This window comes from Oncorhynchus tshawytscha, linkage group LG06 (assembly GCF_018296145.1).
Source record: "Oncorhynchus tshawytscha isolate Ot180627B linkage group LG06, Otsh_v2.0, whole genome shotgun sequence".
NCBI classification, from domain to species: Eukaryota; Metazoa; Chordata; class Actinopteri; order Salmoniformes; family Salmonidae; genus Oncorhynchus; species Oncorhynchus tshawytscha.
This window is the reverse complement of record NC_056434.1, coordinates 8,448,029-8,472,855: the sequence shown is the minus strand read 5'-3', so window position 1 is coordinate 8,472,855 and position 24,827 is coordinate 8,448,029. Positions and strand designations below refer to the sequence as shown.

At 40.2% G+C, this 24,827-nt stretch overlaps 1 protein-coding gene across 1 annotated transcript; it reads right to left on the bottom strand.

Moving 5' to 3' along the window:
- Window positions 1-11,821: 11,821 nt before the first annotated feature.
- LOC112251973 lies at window positions 11,822-22,995 on the bottom strand. Its single transcript, XM_024422839.2, has 5 exons — window positions 22,780-22,995; window positions 18,174-18,512; window positions 17,653-17,817; window positions 13,170-13,207; window positions 11,822-12,950 (listed from the first exon to the last, which is right to left on the bottom strand). The coding sequence occupies exons 1-5, from the start codon at window positions 22,838-22,840 to the stop codon at window positions 12,753-12,755; spliced, it is 801 nt and encodes a 266-aa protein (XP_024278607.1). The 5' UTR covers window positions 22,841-22,995; the 3' UTR covers window positions 11,822-12,752.
- Window positions 22,996-24,827: the final 1,832 nt, after the last annotated feature.

Here is a 24,827-nt window from a genome sequence, read left to right as displayed (position 1 = left end):
CATTAGAAAACCATTTTCCAATGATGTTAGCACAGCTGAAAACTGTTGTCCCGATTAAAGAAGCAATAAAACTGGCCTTCTTTAGACTAGTTGAGTATCTGGAGCCTTAGCATTTGTGGGTTTGATTACAGGCTCAAAATGGCCTGAAACAAATAACTTTCTTCTGAAACTTGTCAGTCTATTCTTGTTCTGAGAAATGAAGGCTCTTCCATGCGAGAAATTGCCAAGAATCTGAAGATCTCATACAACGCTATGTACTACTCCCTTCACAGAACAGCACAAACTGGCCCTAACCAGAATAGAAAGATGAGTGGGAGGCCCCAGTGCACAACTGAGCAAGAGGACAAGTACATTAGTGTCTAGTTTGAGAAACCGATGCCTCTCAAGTCCTCAACTGGCAGCTTCATTAAAAAGTAACCGCAAAACACCAGTCTCAACTTCAACAGTGAGGAGGCGACTCCGGTATGCTACACTTCAAATCAAATCAAATTTTATTTGTCACATACACATGGTTAGCAGATGTTAATGCGAGTGTAGCGAAATGCTTGTGCTTCTAGTTCCGACAATGCAGTAATAATCCAACAAGTAATCTAACTAACAATTCCAAAAAAAAACTACTGTCTTATACACAGTCTAAGGGGATAAAGAATATGTACATAAAGATATATGAATGAGTGATGGTACAGAGCAGCTTAAGCAAGATACAGTAGATGGTATCGAGTACAGTATATACATATGAGATGAGTATGTAAACAAAGTGGCATAGTTAAAGTGGCTAGTGATACATGTATTACATAAGGATGCAGTAGATGATATAGAGTACAGTATATACGTATACATATGAGATGAATAATGTAGGGTATGTAAACATTATATTAGGTAGCATTGTTTAAAGTGGCTAGTGATGTATTTTACATCATTTCCCATCAATTCCCATTATTAAAGTGGCTGGAGTTGAGTCAGTGTGTTGGCAGCAGCCACTCAATGTTAGTGGTGGCTGTTTAACAGTCTGATGGCCTTGAGATAGAAGCTGTTTTTCAGTCTCTCGGTCCCAGCTTTGATGCACCTGTACTGACCTCGCCTTCTGGATGATAGCGGGGTGAACAGGCAGTGGCTCGGGTGGTTGTTGTCCTTGATGATCTTTATGGCCTTCCTGTGGGTACACGTGAGCGCTCATATTTTTCAACATGTTTTACAAAAGGATAGATTTGGAGTTAAATAAACTTGGATTTTTCGGCAGGGACATATGCAGGATGCTACCCGCTACAGCATGGCCTTTGCACCAGATCACTACTCCAAACCTATAACCTCATTTTGGCCAAAATTACCTGGAGGGATTACTGCTACCAAGAATTCCTTTTTCCAAGCTAAATCCTTATCCTCCATATACAACACCCGTTCTGCCAGTCACATTCTGTTAAAGGTCCCCAAAGCACACACATCCCTGGGTCGCTCGTCTTTGCAGTTTGCTGCAGCTAACGTCAGGAACAAGCTGCAACAAACTGTCACGTTCTGACCATAGTTCTGTTATTTTATTCTTTGTTTTAGTATGGTCAGGGCGTGAGTTGGGGTGGGCAGTCTATGTTTGTTTTTCTATGTTGTTTTTTTCTGTTCGGCCTAGTATGGTTCTCAATCAGAGAAAGGTGTCGTTAGTTCTGTCTGATTGAGAATCATACTTAGGTAGCCTGGGTTTCACTTCTGGTTTGTGGGTGTTTGTTTCCGTGTGAGTGTTTGGGCCACACGGTACTGTTTCGGTTTTGTATATTCACGTTGTCATTTATTGTATTTAGTGTCAGTGAGTTTGAATTAAAAATCATCATGAACACTTACCACGCTGCGCTTTGGTCTGATCCTTACTCTTCCTCAGACGAAGAGGAGGAAATCCGTTACACAAACACTCAAACTGGACAGTTTTATGCTGGGTTGTCATGTGTTGCTGCCTTGCTATATTAGGTCTCTCTTTATGTAGTGTTGTCTATCTTGTCGTGATGTGTGTTTTGTCCTATATAGTATTTACCGTATGTATATATTTTTATTTTATATATTTTTTTAAATATCCCAGCCCACATCCCCGCAGGAAGCAGTTTGCCTTTTGGTAGGCCGTCATTGTAAATAAGAATTTGTTCTTAACGGACTTGCCTAGGTAAATAAAGGTTAAAAATAAAATAATATAAAACAAGAACGAAACAGATGAAGACAGTCAGAGACAGAGTTGTCGATTTCCATTGTTACTTGTAATGTTAAAAAGAGACGAAAAAGACAATCCAATTTTTCTAAATTAGCTAGCTATCTAAGCTACTCACCATACTATTTGAGTCACCACTAGAATAGGTAATTTAATGTTTTTGAGTAGGCCTATATATATCTTTGTTTAATCTAATTCATCTAATTATTAATCTAAAAAAAAATAATCCTTATTATTTTGTCAGACATGTAAGGTCTTTTTACATGTTGAAATAAAGTTGACTAGAGTTCTCTTCTTTTGTTTGTAGGTATTTTCACTTGGTAATAACTAATTATATAGAAATTGCTTAAAGAGTTTCACTTTTCTTTAAATATGTCAATCCTGCCACAATCTTTTCAGAAGCTGACGATTTATACTTTGTACTTACTTACGCAGGTATTATACAGTTGAAGTCGAAAGTTTACATACACCTTAGCCAACTACATTTAAACTCAGTTTTTCACAATTCCTCACATTTAATCCTAGTAAAAATTCCAAGTCTTAGGTCAGTTAGGATCACCACTTTATTTTAAGAATGTGACATGTCAGAAAAAACAGAAGAGTACATTTATTTCAGCTTTTATTTTGTTGATCACATTCCCAGTGGGTTAGAAGTTAACATACACTCAATAAGTATTTGGTAGCATTGCCTTTAAATTGTTTAACTTGAGTCAAACGTTTTGGATAGCCTTCCACAAGCGTCCCACAATAAGTTGGGTGAATTTTGGCCCATTCCTCCTGACAGAACTAGTGTAACTGATTCAGGATGTAGGCCTCCTTGCTCGCACACGCTTATTCAGTTCTGCCCACAAATGTTCAATGGGATTGAGGTCAGGGCTTTGTGACGGCCACTCCAATACCTTGACTTTGTTGTCCTTAAGCCATTTTGCCTCAACTTTGGAATTATGCTTGGAGTCATTGTCAATTTGGAAGAACCATTTGTGACCAAGCTTTAACTTCCTGACTGATGTCTTGAGATGTTGCTTCAATATATCCACATACTTTTCCTCCCTCATGATGCCATCTAATTTGTGAAGTGCATCAGTCCCTCCTGGAGCAAAGCACCCCCACAACATGATGCTGCCACCCCTGTGCTTCACGGTTGGGATGGTGTTATTCGGCTTGCAAGCCTCCGCCCTTTTCTCCAAACATAACGATGGTCATTATGGCCAAACATTTCTATTTTTGTTTCATCAGACCAGAGGACATTTCTCCACAAAGTACGATCTTTGTCCCCATGTGCAGTTGCAAACCATAGTCTGCCTTTTTTTATGGCCGTTTTGGAGCAGTGGCTTCTTCCTTGCTGAGCAGCCTTTCAGGTTATGTCAATATAGGACTCATTTTACTGTGGATATAGATACTTTTGTACCTGTTTCTTCCAGCATCTTCACAAGATTCTTTGCTGTTGTTCTGGGATTGATTTGCACTTTTTGCACCAAAGTGCGTTCATCTCTAGGAGACAGAACGCGTCTCCTTCCTGAGCAGAATGACGGCTGTGCGGTCCCATGGTGTTTATACTTGCGTACTATTGTTTGTACAGATGAACGTGGTACCTTCGGGTGTTTGGAAATTGCTCCCAAGGATGAACCCGACTTATGGAGGTCTACAATTTCCTTCTGAGGTCTTAGTTGATTTCTTTTGATTTCCCCATGATGTCAAGCAAAGAGGCACTGGGTTTGAAGGTAGGCCTTGAAATACATCCACAGGTACACCTCCAATTGACTCAAATGATGTCAATTAGCCTGTCAAAGCTTCTAAAGCCATGACATTATTTTATGGAATTTTATGGAATTTATGGAAGCTGTTTAAAGGCACAATCAACTTAGTGTATGTAAACTTCTGACCCACTGGAATTGTGATACAGTGAATTATAAGTGAAACAATCTGTCTGTAAACAATTGTTGGAAAAATTGCAATAAAAGTAAATTAATTAAAAATCCTACAATGTGATTTTCTGGATTTTTTTTCTCATTTTGTCTGTCATAGTTGAAGTGTACCTATGATGAAAATTACAGGCCTCTCTCATCTTTTTAAGTGGGAGAACTTGCACAATTGGTGGCTGACTAAATATTTTTTTGCCCCACTGTATATGGATGAGCATTGGCCGTGCGGCATAGGCAAGATGCATTAGATGGTACAGAATACAGTATATACATATGAGATGAGTGGGGCCTTCTGAGTGGTGCAGTGGTCTAAGGCACTGCTCTGCCACTAGAGATTCTGGGTTCGAGTTCATGCTCTGTCGTGACCGGGAGACCCATGGGGCGGCGCACAATTGGCCCAGCGTCGTCCGGGTTAGGGAAGGGTTTGGCAGGCAGGGATTTCATTATCCCATCGCTCACTAACGATTCCTGTGGTGGGCTGGGTTCAGTGCACGGTCGCCAGGTGTACAGTGTTTCCTCCGACACGTTGGTGGGGCTGGCTTCTGGGTTAAGTGGGCATTGTGTCAAGAAGCAATGTGGCTTGGTTGGGTTGTGTTTCGGAGGATGCACGGCTCTTGACCTTCACCTAACCCGAGTCTGTACGGGTGTTTCTGCAATGAGACAAGACTGTAACTACCAATTGGGGAGAAAAAACAAAATAATAAAAATAAACATATGAGATGAGTAATGTAGGATATGTAAACATTATTAAAGTGGTGTCACTTAAAGTGACTAGTGATATCTTTTTAAATCGATTTATTAAAGTTGCTAGAGATTTGAGTCTGTATGTTGGCAACAGCCTCTATGTTAGTGTTGGCTGTTTAACAGTCTGATGGCCTTGGGATAGATGTTTTTCAGTCTCTTGGTCCCAGCTTTGATGCACCTGTACTGACCTCACATTCTGGATGTTAGCGGGGTGAACAGGCAGTGGCTCGGGTGGTTGTTGTCCTTGATTATCTTTTTGGCCTTCCTGTGACATCGGGTGCTGTAGGTGTCCTGGAGGGCAGGTAGTTTGCCCCCGGTTATGCATTGTGCAGACCACACAACCCTCTGGCGAGCCTTACGGTTGAGGCCGGTGCAGTTGCTGTACCAGGCGGTGATACCGCCGATTGTGCATCTGTAAAAGTTTGCGAGTGTTTTAGATGACAAGTCGAATTTCTTCAGCCACCTGAGGAGCCTCCTTCACTGTCTGTGTGGGTGGACAATTTCAGTTTGTCTATGGTGTGTACGCCAAGGAACTTAAAACTTTCCACCTTCTCCACTACTGTCCCGTCGATGTGGATAGGGGGGTGGGGGGTGCTCCGTCTGCTGTTTCCTGAAGTCCACAATCATCTCCTTTGTTTTGTTGATGTTGAGTGAGAGGTTATTTCCTGACACCACACTCTGAGGTCCCTTACCTCCTCCCTGTAGGCCGTCTCGTGGTTGTTGGTAATCAAGCCTACCACTGTAGTGTTGTCTGCAAACTTGATGATTGAGTTGGAGGCCTGCATGGCCACACAGTCATGGGTGAACAGGGAGTACAGGAGAGGACTGAGAATGCACCCTTGTGGGGCCTCAGTGTTGAGGATCAGCGGGGTGGGGATGTTTCCTATCTTCACCACCTGGGGGCGGCCTGTCAGAAAGTCCAGGACCTAGTTGCCCAGGGTGGGGTCGAGACCCAGGGTCTCAAGTTTAATGGCGAGTTTGAAGGGTACTATGCTGAGCTGTAGTCAATGAACAGCATTCTTACATAGGTATTCCTCTTGTTCAGATGGCATATAGACAGTGTGATGGTGATTGCATCGTCTGTGGACCTATTGGGGCGGTAAGTGAATTGGAGTGGGTCTAGGGTATCAGGTAGGGTAAAGGTGATATGATCCTTGACTAGTCTCTCAAAGCACTTCATGATGACAGAAGTGAGTGCTACAGGGTGTTAGTCATTCAGTTCAGTTACCTTAGCTTTCCTAGGAACAGGAACAATGGTATCCATCTTGAAGAATGTGGGGACAGCAGATTGGGATAGGGATTGATAGAATATGTCCGTAAATACACCAGCCAGCCGGTCTGCGCATGCTCTGAGGATGCGGCCGTCTGGGCCGGCAGCCTTGCGAGGGTTAACGTGTTTAAATGTTTTACTCATGTCGGCCACGGAGAAGGAGAGCCTACAGTGTTTGGTAGCGGCCCGTGTCAGTGGCACTGTGTTGTCCTCAAAGCGAGCAAAGAAGTTGTTTAATTTGTCTGTGAGCAAGACGTCGATGTCCGAGATGGGGCTGTAATGCTTGTCGTCTGGGGAAGGAGAAGAGGACCAAGGTGCAGCGTGTTAAGTGTTCATATTTTAAATATTTTAATGAACACTGAAAACAAAACAATAAACAACCAACGAACAGTTCTGTAAGGTGCAACACAACACTAAACAGAAAATAACCACCCACCAAAACACAATGGAAAACAGGCTACCTAAATATGGTTCTCAATCAGGGACAACGATTGACAGCTGGCTCTGATTGAGAACCATACCAGGCCAAACACAGAAATAGAAAATCATAGTCTATCGGTTAATAGCCCACCCATTTTTACCTACCTCATCCCCATACTGTTTTTATTTATTTACTTTTCTGCTCTCACACCAATATCTCTACCTGTACATGACCATCTGATCATTTATCACTCCAGTGTTAATCTGCAAAATTGTAATTATTCGCCTACCTCCTCATGCCTTTTGCACACAATGTATATAGACTCTCTTTTTTTCTACTGTGTTATTGACTTGTTAATTGTTTACTCCATGTGTAACTCTGTGTTGTCTGTTCACACTGCTATGCTTTATCTTGGCCAGGTCGCAGTTGAAAATGAGAACTTGTTCTCAACTAGCCTACCTGGTTAAAGAAAGGTGAAATAAAAAATAAACTAAAAATAGACAAACTAACATAGACAACCCACCCAACTCACACCCTGACCATACTAAAACAAAAGACAAAACAAAGGAACTAAGGTCAGAACGTGACAGGGGCTGGTTTTCTTTTTGTAATCCGTGATTGTCTGTAGACCCTGCCACATATGTCTTGCGTTTGAGCCATAGAATTGCGACTCTATTTTGTCTCTATATTGACGCTTTGCTTGTTTGATTGCCTTGCAGAGGGAATAACTACACTGTTTGTATTCAGTCATGTTTCCAGTCGCCTTGTCATGATTAAAATCAGTGGTTCGCGCTTTCAGTTTTGTGCTAATGCTGCCATCAATCCACAGTTTCTGGTTAGGGAAGGTTTAAATAGTCACAGTGGGTACAACATCTCCGATGCACTTGCTAATAAACTCGCGTATACGTCAATGTTATTGTCTGAGGCTACCCGGAACATATCCCAGTCCCAATCTTGAAGCGGGGATTCCGATTGGTCAGACCAGCGTTGGATAGACCTGAGCATGGGCGTTTCCTGTTTTAGTTTCTGCCTATAGGATGGATGCAACAAAATGGAGTCATGGTCAGATTTTCCGAAGGGATGGCGGGGGAGGGCTTTGTATGCATCGCGGTTGTTAGAGAAGCAATGGTCCAGAATGCTACCAGCTCGTGTCGCGCATTCGATATGCTGATAGAATTTAGGAAGCCTTGATCTCAGATTAGCTTTGTTAAAATCCCCAGCTACAATATATGCAGCCTCAGGATATATGGTTTTCAGTTTACATGGAGTCCTGTGAAGTTCTTTCAGGACCGTCAAGGTATCTGCTTGCGGGGGATATCCACGGCTGTGACTATAATCAAAGGAACTCTAGGTCAGGTGAAAAAAAGGACTTGAGTTCCTGTATGTTGTTCTGATTACACCATGAGTTGTTAATCATAAGGCATACACCCCCCGCACTTCTTCTGTCGGCGCGATGCATGAAGAAACCAGGTGGCTGTACCGACTCTGACAACATATTCAGAGTGAGCCATGTTTCCGTGAAACAGAGAATGTTTCAATCTCTGATGCCTCTCTGGAAGGCAACTTGTGCGCTAATTTCGTCCACCTTGTTGTCTAGAGATTGGACATTGGCAAGTAATATGCTCGGAAGTGGTGGATGGTGTGCTCGCCTTCTAAGTCTGACCAGTAGGCCGCTTCGTCTGCCTCGAACTGCGGCGACCGCATTGTTTTGTGACGGCCTCTGGGATTAGATCCCATGTCCAGGGTGGAGGGCCAAACAAAGGATCCGCTTCGAGAAAGTCGTGTTCCTGGTCGTAAATGTTGGTAAATTGACTTCGCTTTTATATCCAATTGTTCTTTCCGGCTGTATGTAATAACACTTGTGCTTTTCTGGGCTAACAATGTAAGAAATAATACATAAAAAACAAATTACTGCATAGTTTCGTAAGGACCTGAAGTGAGGCGACCATCTCTGTCGGCGCCATCTTGTCATCTGATATTACATGTACTCTGTAGTGTACAACACTCTGATCAACACATGATCAGACCATACTGAAATGACTAATGAGAAGTTTCCAACTTCACTATATTGCTCTGTGTTGTGTTGCTCTGCATTTTCTGGTGACGCCAATTGGAAATTCAGATGCTTTATGTTGATCTCAACTAGTTCTCAACATACTCTGTAGTTATCAAGGTCAAGTTTGTATTAGGAAAATTAGACCTGTTTGCTAATACTAACAGTAAGAGAGAAAAATCTTGTGGTAAACGTGCTGACAACACAGCTATGGAGTGTGGCGTGGTTAGATTGTGGGCTGATGGGGCAACAGTTTTTTGTCAAAGAGATATGCGACCTGCACGCTTGAGATCTTGTGCAGAGCCAGAGGTGGTGTTTATTAACGATTCAGTCTGCATCACACACCACAAGCTGCGAGCGACAAACACTTGGTAACACGCCTCATGAAGGTGATGGAAATATAGAAACAAAAGGATGGGTGCTATTTACAGTGCCTTCGGAAAGCATTCACAACACTTTACTTTTTTCACATTATGTTACGTTACAGCCTTATTCTAAAATGTATTCAATAAATAAAAATCAGCAATCTACACCCCATAAATGACAAAGCGTAAACAGGTTTGTAGAATTCTTGCAAATGTCTTCTTTTTTTTTTACAGAAATACCTTATTTACATAAGTATTCAGACCCTGTGCTATGAGACTTGAAATTGAGTTCAGGTGCATCCTGTTTCCATTGATCATCCTTGAGATGTTTCTACAACTTGATTGAAGTCCTCCTGTGGTAAATTCAATGGATTGGACATGATTTGGAAAGGCACACACCAGTCTATATAAGGTCCCACAGTTGACAGTGCATGTCAGAGCAAAAACCAAGCCATGAAGTCGAAGGAATTGAGCTCCAAGACAGGATATAGTTGAGGCACAGATCTGGGGAAGGGTGGCAAACATTTCTGCAGCATTGAACGTCCCCAAGAACACAGTGATCTCCATCATTCTTAAAGGGAAGAAGTTCGGAACCACCAAGACTCTTCGTAGAGCTGGCCGCCAGGCCAAACTGAGCAATCGGAGGAGAATGGCCTTGGTCAGGGAGGTGAGCAAGAACCTGATGGTCACTCTGACAGAGCTCTAGAGTTCTTCTGTGGGGATGGGAGAACTTTCCAGAAGGCTAACCATCTCTGCAGCACTCCACCAATCAGGCCTTTATGGTAGAGTGGCCAGACGGATGCCAATCAGTAAAAGGCACATGACAGCCGGCTTGGAGTTTGCCAAAAGGCACCTAAAGACTCTTACACCATAAGAAACATGATTCTCTGGTCTGATGAAACCAAGATTGAACTATTTGGCCTGAATGCCAAGCTTCATGTCTGGAGGAAACCAGGCACCATTCCTACAGTGAAGCATGGTGGTGGAAGCATCTTGCTGTGGGGATGTTTTTCAGCGGCAGAGACTGGGAGACAAGTCAGGAAAAGGGGATACCCCTTTTCACCCTCTCCTATCATCTTTGTGCCTGCTATTGTCCTTATTGCCCTTCTATCTGACTGGTAATATGCTGACATGATATTATGTTAAATGCCTCACTGGATTAAATAACCCCCATTCTGTATAAATTAAATACTGAGATACAGTAAACATATCCCAAGCCTTGTCTGAGCTAGAATGGTTGGGACAGGATCTTATTTCCTGTTTCTTTAGCCCAAGGTAGCTTGATGTACAAGTACACCTCATGGACAGGCTGCTAGTCCTGAGATAAGAGGAAGGCCACACACTCTAAAAATTGAATGAATGTTAAAGAATTGTAGTTACCACCCATGACTGTATTTGCTAGTGACAACGAATTAGTTCTTACATGCACTCTGGGAAATATGCAAATAAGGCTTCACAATAAGGAGTGTGTTAATTTAACCCTGAAAGTGTGTACTCGTATAGACACTGGGATAGTGTTAAATTTAACACTGGAGCATATGCTATGAGAAAGTGGCAATTTAATGCAAGCTTCACAAAAAAATACTAACATAGTATATATATATAACATAGTATTTCACACCTTTCACATGCAGTTCTGTGTTGTTTTTTTTAACCCTTACAACTTCATAACATACAGTAAATGTTCTCAGTAAGGTCTCAGAAGATGCTTCAGGCACCCCCTTGTCGTTACTATGATATGGGTAGACACGCTTAGTTTTTCACAAAACACCAGAAAATGGACACAGAGAAGAACCAGCTCACCTGCTTTTACACTATGACTGTTTGTTTGATGTTTAGATTTTAAAAGAAAAAGGGAATAGTTTCACCATGATAAAAATGAGAGTTCAGTTCAACATTAAAATGAAGGACAGACGTAAATGATTCACTAATCACATTAAATAAATAAAATCTTCAGAAATGACTTTGTCAAAGCAACAAAATAACTAGAGCTTCACAATGATGCTGAAAACTTGGAGACATTTTGGGGTTAAGGGGTTTAAAATCATGAGAATGAACAAAGATTTATGAAATGCGATTTGTGTTTAGTGCTATTAAGATACACGACCATTCAAAAGTTTGGGGTCACTTAGAAATGTGCTTGTTTTTGAAAGAAAAACACATTTTTTTGTCCATTAAAATAACATCAAATTGATCAGAAATACAGTGTAGACATTGTTAATGTTGTAAATGACTATTGTAGCTGGAAATTTATGTTTTTTTTTAATGGAATATAGGCGTACAGAGGCCCATTATCAGCAACCATCACACCTTTGTTCCAATGGCAAGTTGTGTTAGCTAATCCAAGTTTATGATTTTAAAAGGCTAATTGATCATTAGAAAACCCTTTTGAAATTATGTTAGCACAGCTGAAAACTGTTGTACTGATTAAAGAAGCTATAAAACTGGCCTTTTTAGACTAGTTGAGTATCTAGAGCATCAGCATTTGTGGGTTTGATTACAGGTTCAAAATGGTCAAAAAAAAAGAAGTTTCTTCTGAAACTCGTCAGTCTATTCTTGTTCTGAGAAAAGAAGGCTATTCCATGCGAGAAATTGCCAAGAAACTGAAGATCTCGTGCAACGCTGTGTAATACTCCCTTTACAGAACAGCACAAACTGGCTCTAACCAGAATAGAAAGAGGAGTGGGAGGCCCGGGTGCACAACTGAACAAGAGGACAAGAGTGTCTTGTTTGAGAAACTGACGCCTCACAAGTCCTCAACTGGCAGCTTCATTAAATAGTACCCGCAAAACACCAGTCTCAACATCAACAGTGAAGAGGCAACTATGGGATGCTGGCCTTCTAGGCAGAGTTGCAAAGAAAAAGCCATATCTCAGACTGGCCAATAAAAAAAAAAAGATTAAGACGGGCAAAAGAACACAGACACTGGACAGAGTAACTCTGCACAAACATTGCCTAATAGCAATTGCCAGTGATACATTCAAATGAAAATCCTCCAAATCCTCCATGCTTCGAGGCTTCCGCTAGACTGATCGTGTCAAGATTACAGCACTTGATGCGCTGCATTTGTCTGGAAACATTAGAAACTGTTACATGAGCGCCATTGAAAGTCTAAAAAACAACATCCGTGAAAGAGCTCGATTAGATCATGTAATCCGTGTGATATGATCACCTATTATACAAAATAATTTATTTGAAACTTGATTTTCCCAGTATACATGTATGTCAATCATTGTGAATTTCAAACCATTGAGGGATGAAAAAAAAAACATCTGTGAAGTAAACTCCATTTAATGAGAACTTAGTTGGATTGCAGAGGACCATGCTAATTCTTTTGTAAAATCCCCCCAGATACTTCTGGTAAAAGGAATAGTGTCAGAGTAAACAAACAACATGACACTCTGTGAAAAAAAAATACCCTATTAAAAGGTGTATTTATCTGTGCAAACCCTACCGGAAATTTTACACACAATTAATGTTCCATGACTTTATAAAAAAAAAACAATAACAAAAAAAAAAACGTTAAAATGACATTTGTTTTACAGTCAAATGGGTTATTGTATCTACAACGTTTAAAAAAAAAGTATTTCCAGTAGGGTACAGTCACGCATAGCCACAGGGAGGGTGTTTTTATTAATACGGGACTAAGTATTTCCATTCTTACGGTATCTATCACCTCAGAGTGACACATCAACCGCAGCATCATTCTCTCAGCACCTGTTCCATATGTTGATGGCATTCAGCTAAAATCAGACAACGCTGTTTGTATTTAATAGAGTTTCAGATGACTCACTATCTCCCGTATGACACCCTTTGTTGTGGGGGAAAGGTGATTGCAGCATATTCCACTGTCTCTGCAGACCTTACCACTCCTCCCTCCCTCTCCCTCCCATGCCTGTTCGCCTCTTCTCCATTGGGTCTACTGTTGAAGTCCAGCACACCGTATTCTACAGAATAGACAGACATGGAGGTGGACGCCTCTCCTGACCCCTGAAAATGTATACAGTATGCATTTTATAAAACAGAACCTTTGCAATTTATTGTTTTTGATCTAATAAATCTGTCAAAATAAAAACATTGAAGCATTATTTTTTTTAAACTTTGTATTAGGAATTTGGCTTAAGGTTGTTGCTAAGCAAATGTGTCAAAATTGTAACAAACCAAAGAATGACCAGGACTCTGAGAGACACCAATAGAGTGTGATCTTACCTGTTGCTTGGCCTTGAGGTTCTCTTGCTGGTCCCGTTCTGGACACAAGATACAGATTTTACTATGTGTTAATCATAGACAAATGATCCTGCATTTTGTCACTAAAACTCCTCTGGGCACATTGACTTCACAATACAAAACCTAGGAGGCTCCTGGTTCTCAGCACCTTCCATAGACTTACAAAGTAATTATGACAACTTCCGGAGGACATCCTCCAGCCTATCAGAGCTCTTGCAGTATGAACTGTAGTGTTGTCCACCAAATCAAAGGATCAGATAATGAATCTAGTACTGAAAGCATAAGCTACAGCTAGCTAGCACTGCAGTGTATAAAATGTGGTGAGTAGTTGACTCAAACATAAAGAAAGCCAATAGTTTAAGAGTTTTGAACAAATACATTTCCAAATGAAGGAGTTGAAAGAGAGAAATGGAGAGAGAGAGAGTGTCATTTTGTTCCACTTTCAGCCTACTAAAACACCTTGCACAAACAGAGGTATGCTATGTTAGCTAGCTGGCTACACAACACTGGAAGTCAAGTTAAGCTTTTGGTATAACTAATTTATTGCAGCTGGTGTAACTGCTTACTGACTGTACATTACTGCATGATTGTAGCGGGTTTACTAACAAGTTAGTTCTATTAGCTATGCTGACTATGACATTACTTTAGCTAATATGGTGACATGGTAGGCTGTGTGTAGCGGTTTGACTTGGAAAGGTTTTTTCGCCTGGTCACATACAGCTGATGTATTGTGCATTGAAGTCCACAAGCGAAGTGAAGAGGTGAGAGAAGGAGAGCGCATAGGACGTGGCTTCCATGAAAGTGAACTGTGTTTACGCGTTCATCAGATTCTGTTGAAAAACGTTTCTTAAACATACCTGAATTTATCCAATAGAAACTCTTGTTTGCAACTGTTGGACTAATGATTACACCCTATATCAGCTACATGCAGGAAAGTCTGTCACTGTCTGTCACATCAAATTTGTCTCTCGACCTGTGTGCACTTACGTTGTAAACTTTCATTTATAGCCTAGGTTGTAGCAACCTCATGATGGGGCATTGGGAAAAGTAGAGTATAGCCAAAAATCTATCAATGTTACATTAGAACTGGGTGAATGGAATTTGAGTGAGAGTCATCTGATATGCTGAAATAGAAATGTTCAAGAAGAAAAAAAACAACAACATCCTTCCTCATCTTAAACGGCACCTACCACCACTGATACAAGATGATATAAGATCATGGCCTATAGTATTAGGGGTTGAAGATGAGAACAGTTATTCTATTCATATCCAATGGACTCTAGTAGTCCAGTTGACCTTTGCAGTGTTGTGCTGCTTGTATCTGCATACAACCTGAGTCAGTGACACTTTCCTCAAAGTCAGATGAAGTCGCTGGATGGAAAGATAAACTTTTCTACTGGTACATAGTAGTGCTTGAGAAGGCATTTGTTCAAGGAGGTACAAAACATGACATGTGGGGGGATACCAAAAAACACATCAAAGAAACACGATGCTCTGTTTTGAAGTGGGTCAGGAGAAAAGCAAACGAGAGTTTGAGACAGCATTTGTGAAAACAAACAGTTTGCAATTTTTCTCCCTGTCTCTGTGCTAATTTGAATTCTCTGTGTAGGTGGTTATTTCCTCTGGTTAAAGGAGGCTCGTATCAAAGTGCGTGAGTCATGCATGTGAAACTGCAACAGTGGCTCATACGAAGGGATGTATTTCATCTCACTAACAAGGTTTCCATCCAGCATTTTCATGCAAGTAAAAGTACATCTGATAAAGAATGGCCTGATGGAAAGAGCAAATTTGTTAGTTTTGCAAATGTCGACGATACAAAATGGGATGATGGGATCTTTTTGTGTCTGTAAAATGAATTATGCAAAAAAATGGCAGTAGAAATGCCATTATGCACAAATGTTGATATAATAAGCATTATATTGAAGTAAACTTGGAGTCACACAATGATATGTTGTGTGGTCCTCCCACTACCAGTGGGATCATTTAGCTATTACATTTTGAAAATGTAGTACTCCATTAGATATAACCAAATCTATGGCATTTTGCCATTACTACTATACAAAACGATCTCCATACACTACTTCCATTCATTTGGATGGGTTACCTTCAGACGATTCCCATGAAACTTATGGAGGTCGTAGAGCAAAAATGAAGAACACCATCATTTTTGTGTTAGTCTCCCCTTTCCGTAGTGTGGTCATATTAGTTTGTAGCTCAGACGCTACAGATGTTTTTGTGAGAAGACAGATTTTTAGGATGTGGTCTGACAAACACCACTGTAGCTCGGTCACCTTCCACTGCAGATGTGGAGATGCAGCCCCATACAAAAAAAAAACATATCTCTAGTACTGATGGATTTTGATGGGGATTTTTTGTTTCATTATTATAATCTTCCCAATTTTGATCTTGTCTCATCGCTGCAATGTCCCAATGGGCTCGGGAGGCAAAGGTGGAGTCACGAGTCTTCCGAAACATGACCCACCAAACCACGCTCCTTAACACCCACCGCAGGAAACATTATTCAACTGATGACTGGGGTCAGCCTGCAGGTACCTGGCCCGCCACAAGGAGTCACTAGAGCGCGATGAGCACTCCCCTAACCCGGATGATGCTGGGCCAATTGTGTGCTGCCCTATGGGATTCCCGATCACAGCCAGTTGTGATACAGCCCGGGTCTGTAGTGACACCTCTAGCACTGTGATGCATTGCCTTAGACCGCTGGGCCACTCGGGAGGCCCTACGGGGATTTTCTTTAATTATGTTACATAGATTGAAGCACGGGTGCAGTAAAAGACTTCTTAAGGCTACAGATGAAATAAATTATCATGAACTTCACAGGGTGGTGAAAGTGCACAATGATGAGGTTGGTGCTCCTTTCAACTAAATATTGAGGGTCTTCAATTGTTATTCGGGTGACATGAGGATCGATACTTGGCTTCCGTTTGACAAATAAAAATAATCTCGCTCGTTGGTCCACAATAATCGATATTTATAATGAGGCATTTGTTTTTACAAAAGCATCAGTAGAGTTGAAAATACGACGGAAACCCATTTAACTTGTATTTTTGATTTGATACATGGGAAATTAATTGCATTGTTTAATTGTTATTTTTATGTGCACTACATCATCATGCACAGCCTAATCACTCATGGACAGATTCTTGTGGATAGATGAAACAGTGACAATCTGTCAAGGCACAAGTAGAATTATGTGAATACAAGCAGCATTAGTTCCTGTTTTTGACTACACTGATTATTTGAACGAATCAGGATTGGGCGAAGGCGGTTCTTAAACTTGTGTGGTGATTTTCAAGCCTGTGTGCAGATGATAAATGGTTTTCACTAGATTTCACAGCCACAAAGTCAAATTGTCTATATCGTAAAAATTCCTGAAAACAAAAATGTCCTTTTTGGCCATGATAAAAAGTGGTGAAATTAGCGGAAGGGATAGGTTTTGCAGAGAGTTTCCATTTGCGAGGGAGGAGTCTTCATTTTCTTCCTTAGCACAAAGGTAATCACAATTGTTAACAGCATTTCCCCCAGAAGTAAAACAGGAAATTACAAACTTCTGCAAGATAATTTTATTTTTGGTTAAACTGATTACGCACAGTGTTTTATCTGCAAAAAGTCAATTGGATGGAAACATATCTCTGATGGGAAAATGCGCATACTTTTTTATTGCGGATTTTAGAATATTTGCATTTCAAATCTATCACCAATTGGATGGAAACTGAATTACTGATGCTCAACCCCCCCAAATAAAACGCTATTGATTTCAGCTCCCTTAAGAATTACTCCATTTGTCAGTTTGATCAAGTGTGGCCGAGGTGAAATGGCTAGGTAGCTAGCGGTGGTGCGCTAATAGTGTTTCAGTCGGTGACGTCACTCGCTCGGAAACCTAGGAGTAGTTGTTCCCCTTGCTTGTTCCCCAAGGGCAGTGGCTTTTGTGGCGCGATGGGTAACGATGCTTCGTGAGTGACTGTGGTTGATGTGTGCAGAGGGTCCCTGGTTCGAGCCCAGATTGGGGCGAGGAGAGGGACGGAAGCTATACTGTTACACAAGCAAAATGATTTGACTGATTTAAGATTGTAAAGCTATGTTTCAGATAATAAAGACATACAGTATCTTTGGTCCAGGTGTCGACATTAAGGGCAGAAAGAAAGAAGTCGATGGACAAGAACCAAGGCCTTAATCTAACTGGATTGCAAAGAATTACAACTACAAGAGATACTATGGTATCAGTGGAGGCTGCTGAGGGGAGGACTCCTCATAATAATGTCTGGAACATAAGTAAATGGAATTGGCGTCCAACACATGGAAACCATGTGTGTGATGTTGTTGATACCTTTCCACAAATACCTTTCCGCTCCAACATTACCACATGCCCTTCCTCCCTAATTAAGGTGCCACCAACCTCCTGCTTATGGTATGTATGGTTAGGGATAATGATAGGTCCCTTCAATACCTGTGCTCCTTTTGTAGGTCCAGCAGAACCAACCAAGCAGTCCGATTAACAGAGCTATGATGGACACCCCCAAAACAGCAAAGATGATCAGGACATATACATTGTTGGCATTTCCACGGTCGCTGATACCATCATCTGCGGCGTTAGAGGTGAATGATGGGGATTCTGGAATAGAAATGGCTCCTCAGGTGAAACTAGATGAGACAGTAAATTAAGGTAAAGCAGAGTAGGGTCATGCTGTCTAGAACATCAATCTTCAAGGAACACAATCTTGACCAAAGGCTTTAAAAGGTCCATAGTTAGCTCCTTTAAAATGGTTGCTTGGGTTGGTTTTGAATTTTTAACAGATAGTACTTATAAAAAGGTTGTACATTTAGCTGGGTTCAATACAGGCTGGACGGACACTGCTTTAATTAAGATAAATAAAAAAACAGTGTGACGTATCATGAAAACCCTTGTGCTTGACATTGACTTAGTTCTAGACATTATAATACTGTGAAGAGAGCGATCTTATAGCCTACCTGCGGAGTTATCATTCGATTGAAGGATAAGCGACACCTCATTGCTTTTTAGCATGGGAGGATCTCTATTGATTTGGAACAACATGATCCAATATGTTCCGTTGTCAACTGATGTCAGATTTTGGATGAAGAAAGAGGCCTCTTTATTCTCAGAGAAGCAGAGGTGGCTTTGTAAGCAACAGCTGTGCACATCATGATTACATTCAGCGATCTTTTCATAATTTTTGTAAAGACTAATTGACCGATTACTAATACTTGCTTTGGACATGTTCTGAAGTGAGAAGCGGATGGTGATCCCATGACCTATGATTCCTACCATTTTCTCTGCCCGGTTGTGTCCTGAAAAAGAGAGAGGAAGTTGTCGACAAGTTAGGACATGACCTGATGATTTAGGTACACAAGATGTTTTATTTTCTTGTTTCTATAACTTCTATCTCCACCTGATTGCATAACACTAACTGTAAATTGCTCTCGATAACAGTGTCTAAGAGTGTCTGCTAAATGACTAAAATATGAATTATATTAATAATATTAAATATAAATGTAAAATTATATTGTAAATTAATATTGTAATGGACCTTTAACATCTTTTACTTAAAAAAAAAAAACCTATGTTCCATATTACTAATTGTACATTTATATTTAATATGATTAATATAATTCATATTTTAGTCATTTAGCAGACACTCTTATCCAGAGCAACTTACAGTTAGTGCGTTCGTCTTAAGATATCTAGTTGAGACAACCACATGTCACAGTCGTAGTAAGTACATTTCTCCTTTAATTAAGAAGTTAAAGTCAGTGCTAGTAGGAAAAGAGAAGTACAATATACTTCATCAAATATACACAGTGTTGTGTATATTTTCATCACTGTGCATACAGTATTTTTTATATTTCCTGTATATTTATCTCATCCCAGGAACCCAGTTACCAGTTTTCATTGACTAGAGATATGATCCACAAATATTTCTTGGACAAAAATGTCTTCATTGGGATATAGAAAAAATAAACCAAGCAATATAAAAAAACATTTTATGATCAAAGTGGAAAAAAAATATTACAAAAATTAGAATGCCTTTTAGAAGGTATGAGAGTGCCTTCAGAAAGTATTCATACCCCTTGACTTATTCCACATTCTGTTGTGTTACAGCCTGAATTCAAAATTGATTGAATTAATTTTTTTCTCTCTCAACCATACCCTGAAATGACAAAGTAAAAACATGCTTTTAGAAATGTTGGCAAATGTATTTAAAATGAAATACAGAAATATCTACTTTACGTAAGTATTGACACCCTTGAGTCAATCCATGTTAAAATCCCATTTGGCAGCGATTACAGCTGTGGTCTGTCTGGGTAAGTCTCTAAGAGCTTTACACAACTGGATTGTACAATATTTGCACATTGTTATTTATTTTTAATTCTTCAAGCTCTATCGAGTTGGTTGTTGATCATTGCTAGACAGCCATTTCCGAGTATTGCCATAGATTTTTCAAGCAGATTTAAGTCAAAACTGTAATTAGGCCACTCAGGAACATTCAATGTCATCTTGGTAAGCAACTACAGTGTACATTTGGCTTTGTGTTGGAGCTTATTGTCCTGCTGAAAGGTGAATTTGTCTCCCAGTGCAAACCAGATGCATGTTTTAGAATATTTGTGTTCTGTAAAAGCTTCCTTTTTACTCTGTCATTTAGGTTTGTATTGTGGAGTAACTACAATGTTGTTGATCCATCCTCAGTTTTCCCCTTTCACAACCATTAAAAACTCTGTAACTGTCACCATTGACCTCATGGTGAAATCCCTGAGCAGTTTCCATCCTCTCTGGCAACTGAGTTAGAAAGGATGCCTGTATCTTTGTAGTGACTGGGTGTATTGATACACCATCCAAAGTGTCATTCATAATTTCATCATGATCAAAGGAATATTTGCAACAAGGCACTTTAGTAATACTGCAAAACATGTGGCAAAGCAATTCACTTTTTTGTCCTGAATACAAAGTGTTATGTTTACGGCACATCCAATGCATCACATTACTGAGTACCACTCGCCCTATTTTCAAGTATAGAGGTGGCTGCCTCATGTTATGTGTATTCTTGTAATCGTTAAGGACTGGGGAATTTTTCAGGATAAATAGGGAAACAGAGTGGAGCTAAGCACAGGCAAAATCCTAGAGGAAAACCTGGTTCAGTCTGCGTTTCACCAGACACTGGGAGATGAATTCACCTTTCAGCAGGACAATAACCTTAAACACAAGGCCAAATCTACACTGGAGTTGCTTACCAAGAAGACAGTGAATGTTCCTGAGTGGCCTAGTTTCAGTTTTGAATTAAATCTGCTTAAAAATCTATGGCAAGACATTAAAATGGATTGTCTAGCAATGATCAACAACCAATTTGACAGAGCTTGAAGAATCTTGAAAATAATCATGGGAAATGTTGCAGAATCCAGGTGTGTAAAGCTCTTAGAGACTTGCCCAGAAGGACTCACAGCTGTAATCGCTGCCAAATGTGCTTCAACAAAGTAGTGACTCTAACATTTATTAACCCAGGGGGTTGAATACTTGCATTACAGAGTATTTTGTGTAGATCGTTGACAACAAAAAGACAATTAAATACATTTTTATCCCACTTTGTAACACAACAAAATGTGGAAACAGTCAAGGTGTAAATACTTTTGGAAGGCACTGTAATTGTATGTGTGGGCTACAGAGATGAGGTAGTCATTTGAAACACTGTAATTGTATGTGTGGGCTACAGAGATGAGGTAGTCATTTGAAACTGTAATTGTATGTGTGGGCTACAGAGATGAGGTAGTCATTTGAAACACTGTAATTGTATGTGTGGGCTACAGAGATGAGGTAGTCATTTGAAACACTGTAATTGTATGTGTGGGCTACAGAGATGAGGTAGTCATTTGAAACACTGTAATTGTATGTGTGGGCTACAGAGATGAGGTAGTCATTTGAAACACTGTAATTGTATGTGTGGGCTACAGAGATGAGGTAGTCATTTGAAACACTGTAATTGTATGTGTGGGCTACAGAGATGAGGTAGTCATTTGAAACACTGTAATTGTATGTGTGGGCTACAGAGATGAGGTAGTCATTTGAAACACTGTAATTGTATGTGTGGGCTACAGAGATGAGGTAGTCATTTGAAACACTGTAATTGTATGTGTGGGCTACAGAGATGAGGTAGTCATTTGAAACACTGTAATTGTAGTCAGAGATTAGTCATTTGAAACACTGTAATTGTATGTGTGGGCTACAGAGATGAGGTAGTCATTTGAAACACTGTAATTGTATGTGTGGGCTACAGAGATGAGGTAGTCATTTGAAACACTGTAATTGTATGTGTGGGCTACAGAGATGAGGTAGTCATTTGAAACACTGTAATTGTATGTGTGGGCTACAGAGATGAGGTAGTCATTTGAAACACTGTAATTGTATGTGTGGGCTACAGAGATGAGGTAGTCATTTGAAACACTGTAATTGTATGTGTGGGCTACAGAGATGAGGTAGTCATTTGAAACACTGTAATTGTATGTGTGGGCTACAGAGATGAGGTAGTCATTTGAAACACTGTAATTGTATGTGTGGGCTACAGAGATGAGGTAGTCATTTGAAACACTGTAATTGTATGTGTGGGCTACAGAGATGAGGTAGTCATTTGAAACACTGTAATTGTATGTGTGGGCTACAGAGATGAAGTAGTCATTTGAAAGTCATCTTAAACACTATTATTGCACAAACAACTTGTTAGGCACATTTTAACTCCTGAATGTATTTATGCTTGCCATAACAAAGGGGTTGAATACTTATTGACTAAAGCTTTTCATTTTGTATTAATTTGTAAAAATGTCTAAAGATATAGATCCACGGGTATTGTGTGTAGGCCAGTGACACAAATCTCAATTTAATCCAATTTTAAATTCACGCTGTAACACAACAAAACGTGGAAAAAGTCCAGGGGTCTGAATACTTTCTGAAGGCACTGTATATAGGCCTACTGTACCCCAATTCAAATAAATGCTATGGAAAACTTGTCACTTTGTCAAATCATCCACAAGCAAAAAGTCACAAACACATTGGGATGAATTATACAGCCCATTTCGCCACTATGGCCTATTTATTGCCTTAATTCCCTTATCCTACCTCATTTGCACACACTGCATATAGACTTTTTTTTCTATTGTATTATTGACTGTATGTTTTGTTTATTCCATGTGTAACTCTGTGTTGTTGTATGTGTCGAACTGCTTTGCTTTATCTTGGCCAGGTCGCAGTTGTAAATGAGAACTTGTTCTCAACTAGCCTACCTGGTTAAATAAAGGTGAAATAAAAAAAAATGAAATAAAAGTACAATCTTGGTTGTTCAGAGACATACCATACATACTCTGTGCTACTGAGTATCACCACCTCTGACCTGTGAGTTCGATGATAAAGAGTTGGGTTACTAAAGTTCCTTTTTTCTATAGTTTAAGTCATAACTTTTACAGATCAGGAATGTTTTATAAATAATAATCCTTCAACATTTGATCCGAACATACACAGTCACTGCCATTCTAGTAGGCTACATCTACAGTACATAGACGGAGGAAGATGGCCTACCGTTGAACAGCACGATGAGGACAACCAGTAAGAGACGCTTTGGGCTAGAGTAGTAGAACATGATACACGAGAACCGGATCAGAAGAATGGAGCTTCTATATCCTTGGCTTCTATCCTTGGCCTAAATGATGTGTCTTCCCCGTCTGCCTCCACTCGTCTAAAGCCTGATCTGTTTCTTCCTACCCTCACACTTGAGCTCATAGTAAAGAGAGAAATGCTGACAGGAACTAGCTTGAACCCATATGTATGTGCAACTACAAGCACCTCCTGTGAACAAAGGCTTCAAAGGGGTTCTGGGATTTGTGGTGCAGACTTGTGAGTGTCTCAAGCGTGCCAATAAAAGCCAGAATAATGTGTCAGTTAAAGAGATAGTTCACCTTAAAAGAAAAGTAGCCTATGTCAGACAGTGTCATACCTCACAACTGTTTTGGAACCAAAGCCAAGCTGGGTCCATGCCACAGCACCTGTGAGCCACTCAAATTGTAAGAAATAAAGAATGAAATTATTCCAAGACACTTCCGATGTATAAAAATGTATGGCAAGATAATAAAAAAAATTGGGGTGGGAAGTATATATGGTTCACCAGCAACAAATGATGAGGGATTAATCATCGTAAAATCATTCCTCTGATCATGAAATCAAGAATCAAAACATATATTTTCACGAGTACCACTTGCATAAACAGTAAGCATGACATTAGATGAGGTAAACAAATGCCAAAACAGCAGTTTGAAGTATACTGGAGGATGTAATGGGGTTCTATGAGGACATGTCAAAGAGAGAGTTGCCGGTGGTCTACAGTAGTGGAGGAATCAAAACAAAGGGTTTTGTTGTGGTGTCTGTGGTCGTAGGGAGGGCGTCCTCTTCTGCTGTTTTTTGTGGTCCTGCTGTCATCCTTCTGCTGTGTAAATCCTACCATCTTTTTGTCACTTTTTAAACTGAGACCACAATTGTTAACTGACTGACTTATCAGCAGTCTCTTTATCATGTTGTACCGTAACAAATGCACTCTCTGGAAACATACCAACTTTGAAGGTTTATTTTTCACACTCCGGCTTGAAGTTCCCCCTCAGTGCAAATGGGATTTAGTCTGACTATCCATCCAAAACACCACTTCCACTATTGTTTCTTCTTCACAATGAATGTATTTAGCAATCGATAAAGCAGCAGAATTAAATTCAGGATGAGCAAAATGGGATAAGCTTTCCCTCCCCCAATCCTAAACTCAATCATTTAAGGGAATAAATTCAAAACTGACCCAAGTCACGTCTAGGGGCAACTTCAGCCTGCCTTCACAAGCAGGAACAGGCAAGCTTATCTGGTGCGTGACATACGTTTTGGGGGAAATCTGTACCATACTACAGTATACCCGGTCTAATGCGTATTGTCTTTTCTCAATAGAAATGGTGCAAGTCAAGTCCCATTGTAGCATACAACTTTGCTCAAATTCGAGAAGAAAAAAAAAAACAGGATTCTAAAGCCTCGCGCTGTGAAGTCAACCTGGCTCGGCCTGGCTGGCCATTGGTCAATTTTTGTGTGTTTCCACTGCCTCTAGAATATGTAAATGTTATGTTGTTAGCTAGCCATTGTGACGGTGCGGGTATCTTGGCTAATGTTGCAAGCTAGTTAGTAATTGTAGAAAGTCCTTTGGCTACAACTTAGTGTTGTATTCAACCTCACCACGCTGTAACTAACATTACCCCATACTCCCGATGCCAGCTAGTCAAATGTTTAACTTGTTAATTAGGTAAACGGTTAACGTCGTCAACAGCAAAACAAGCTCGCTAACTAGTTTAATTCCTAACCTTGCTTGCCTTGGCAGCTAGCTAAATGTTTAGCTTGATAGCTATCTAAATGGTTAGCGTTGTTGATAGCATGACATCCTAGCTAGTGATCTTAATTCCTAACCTGCTTTTCACTAGCTAGTGGGCTAACCAAACACACCAGATGACAGGTTTGATAGGATGTAGCAAGCTATCTTTCAATACAAGAACATTCCTGTGTCCAGTTTTCTGAAGGTTAGGCATAGGGTTACAAAATCTGTCGGC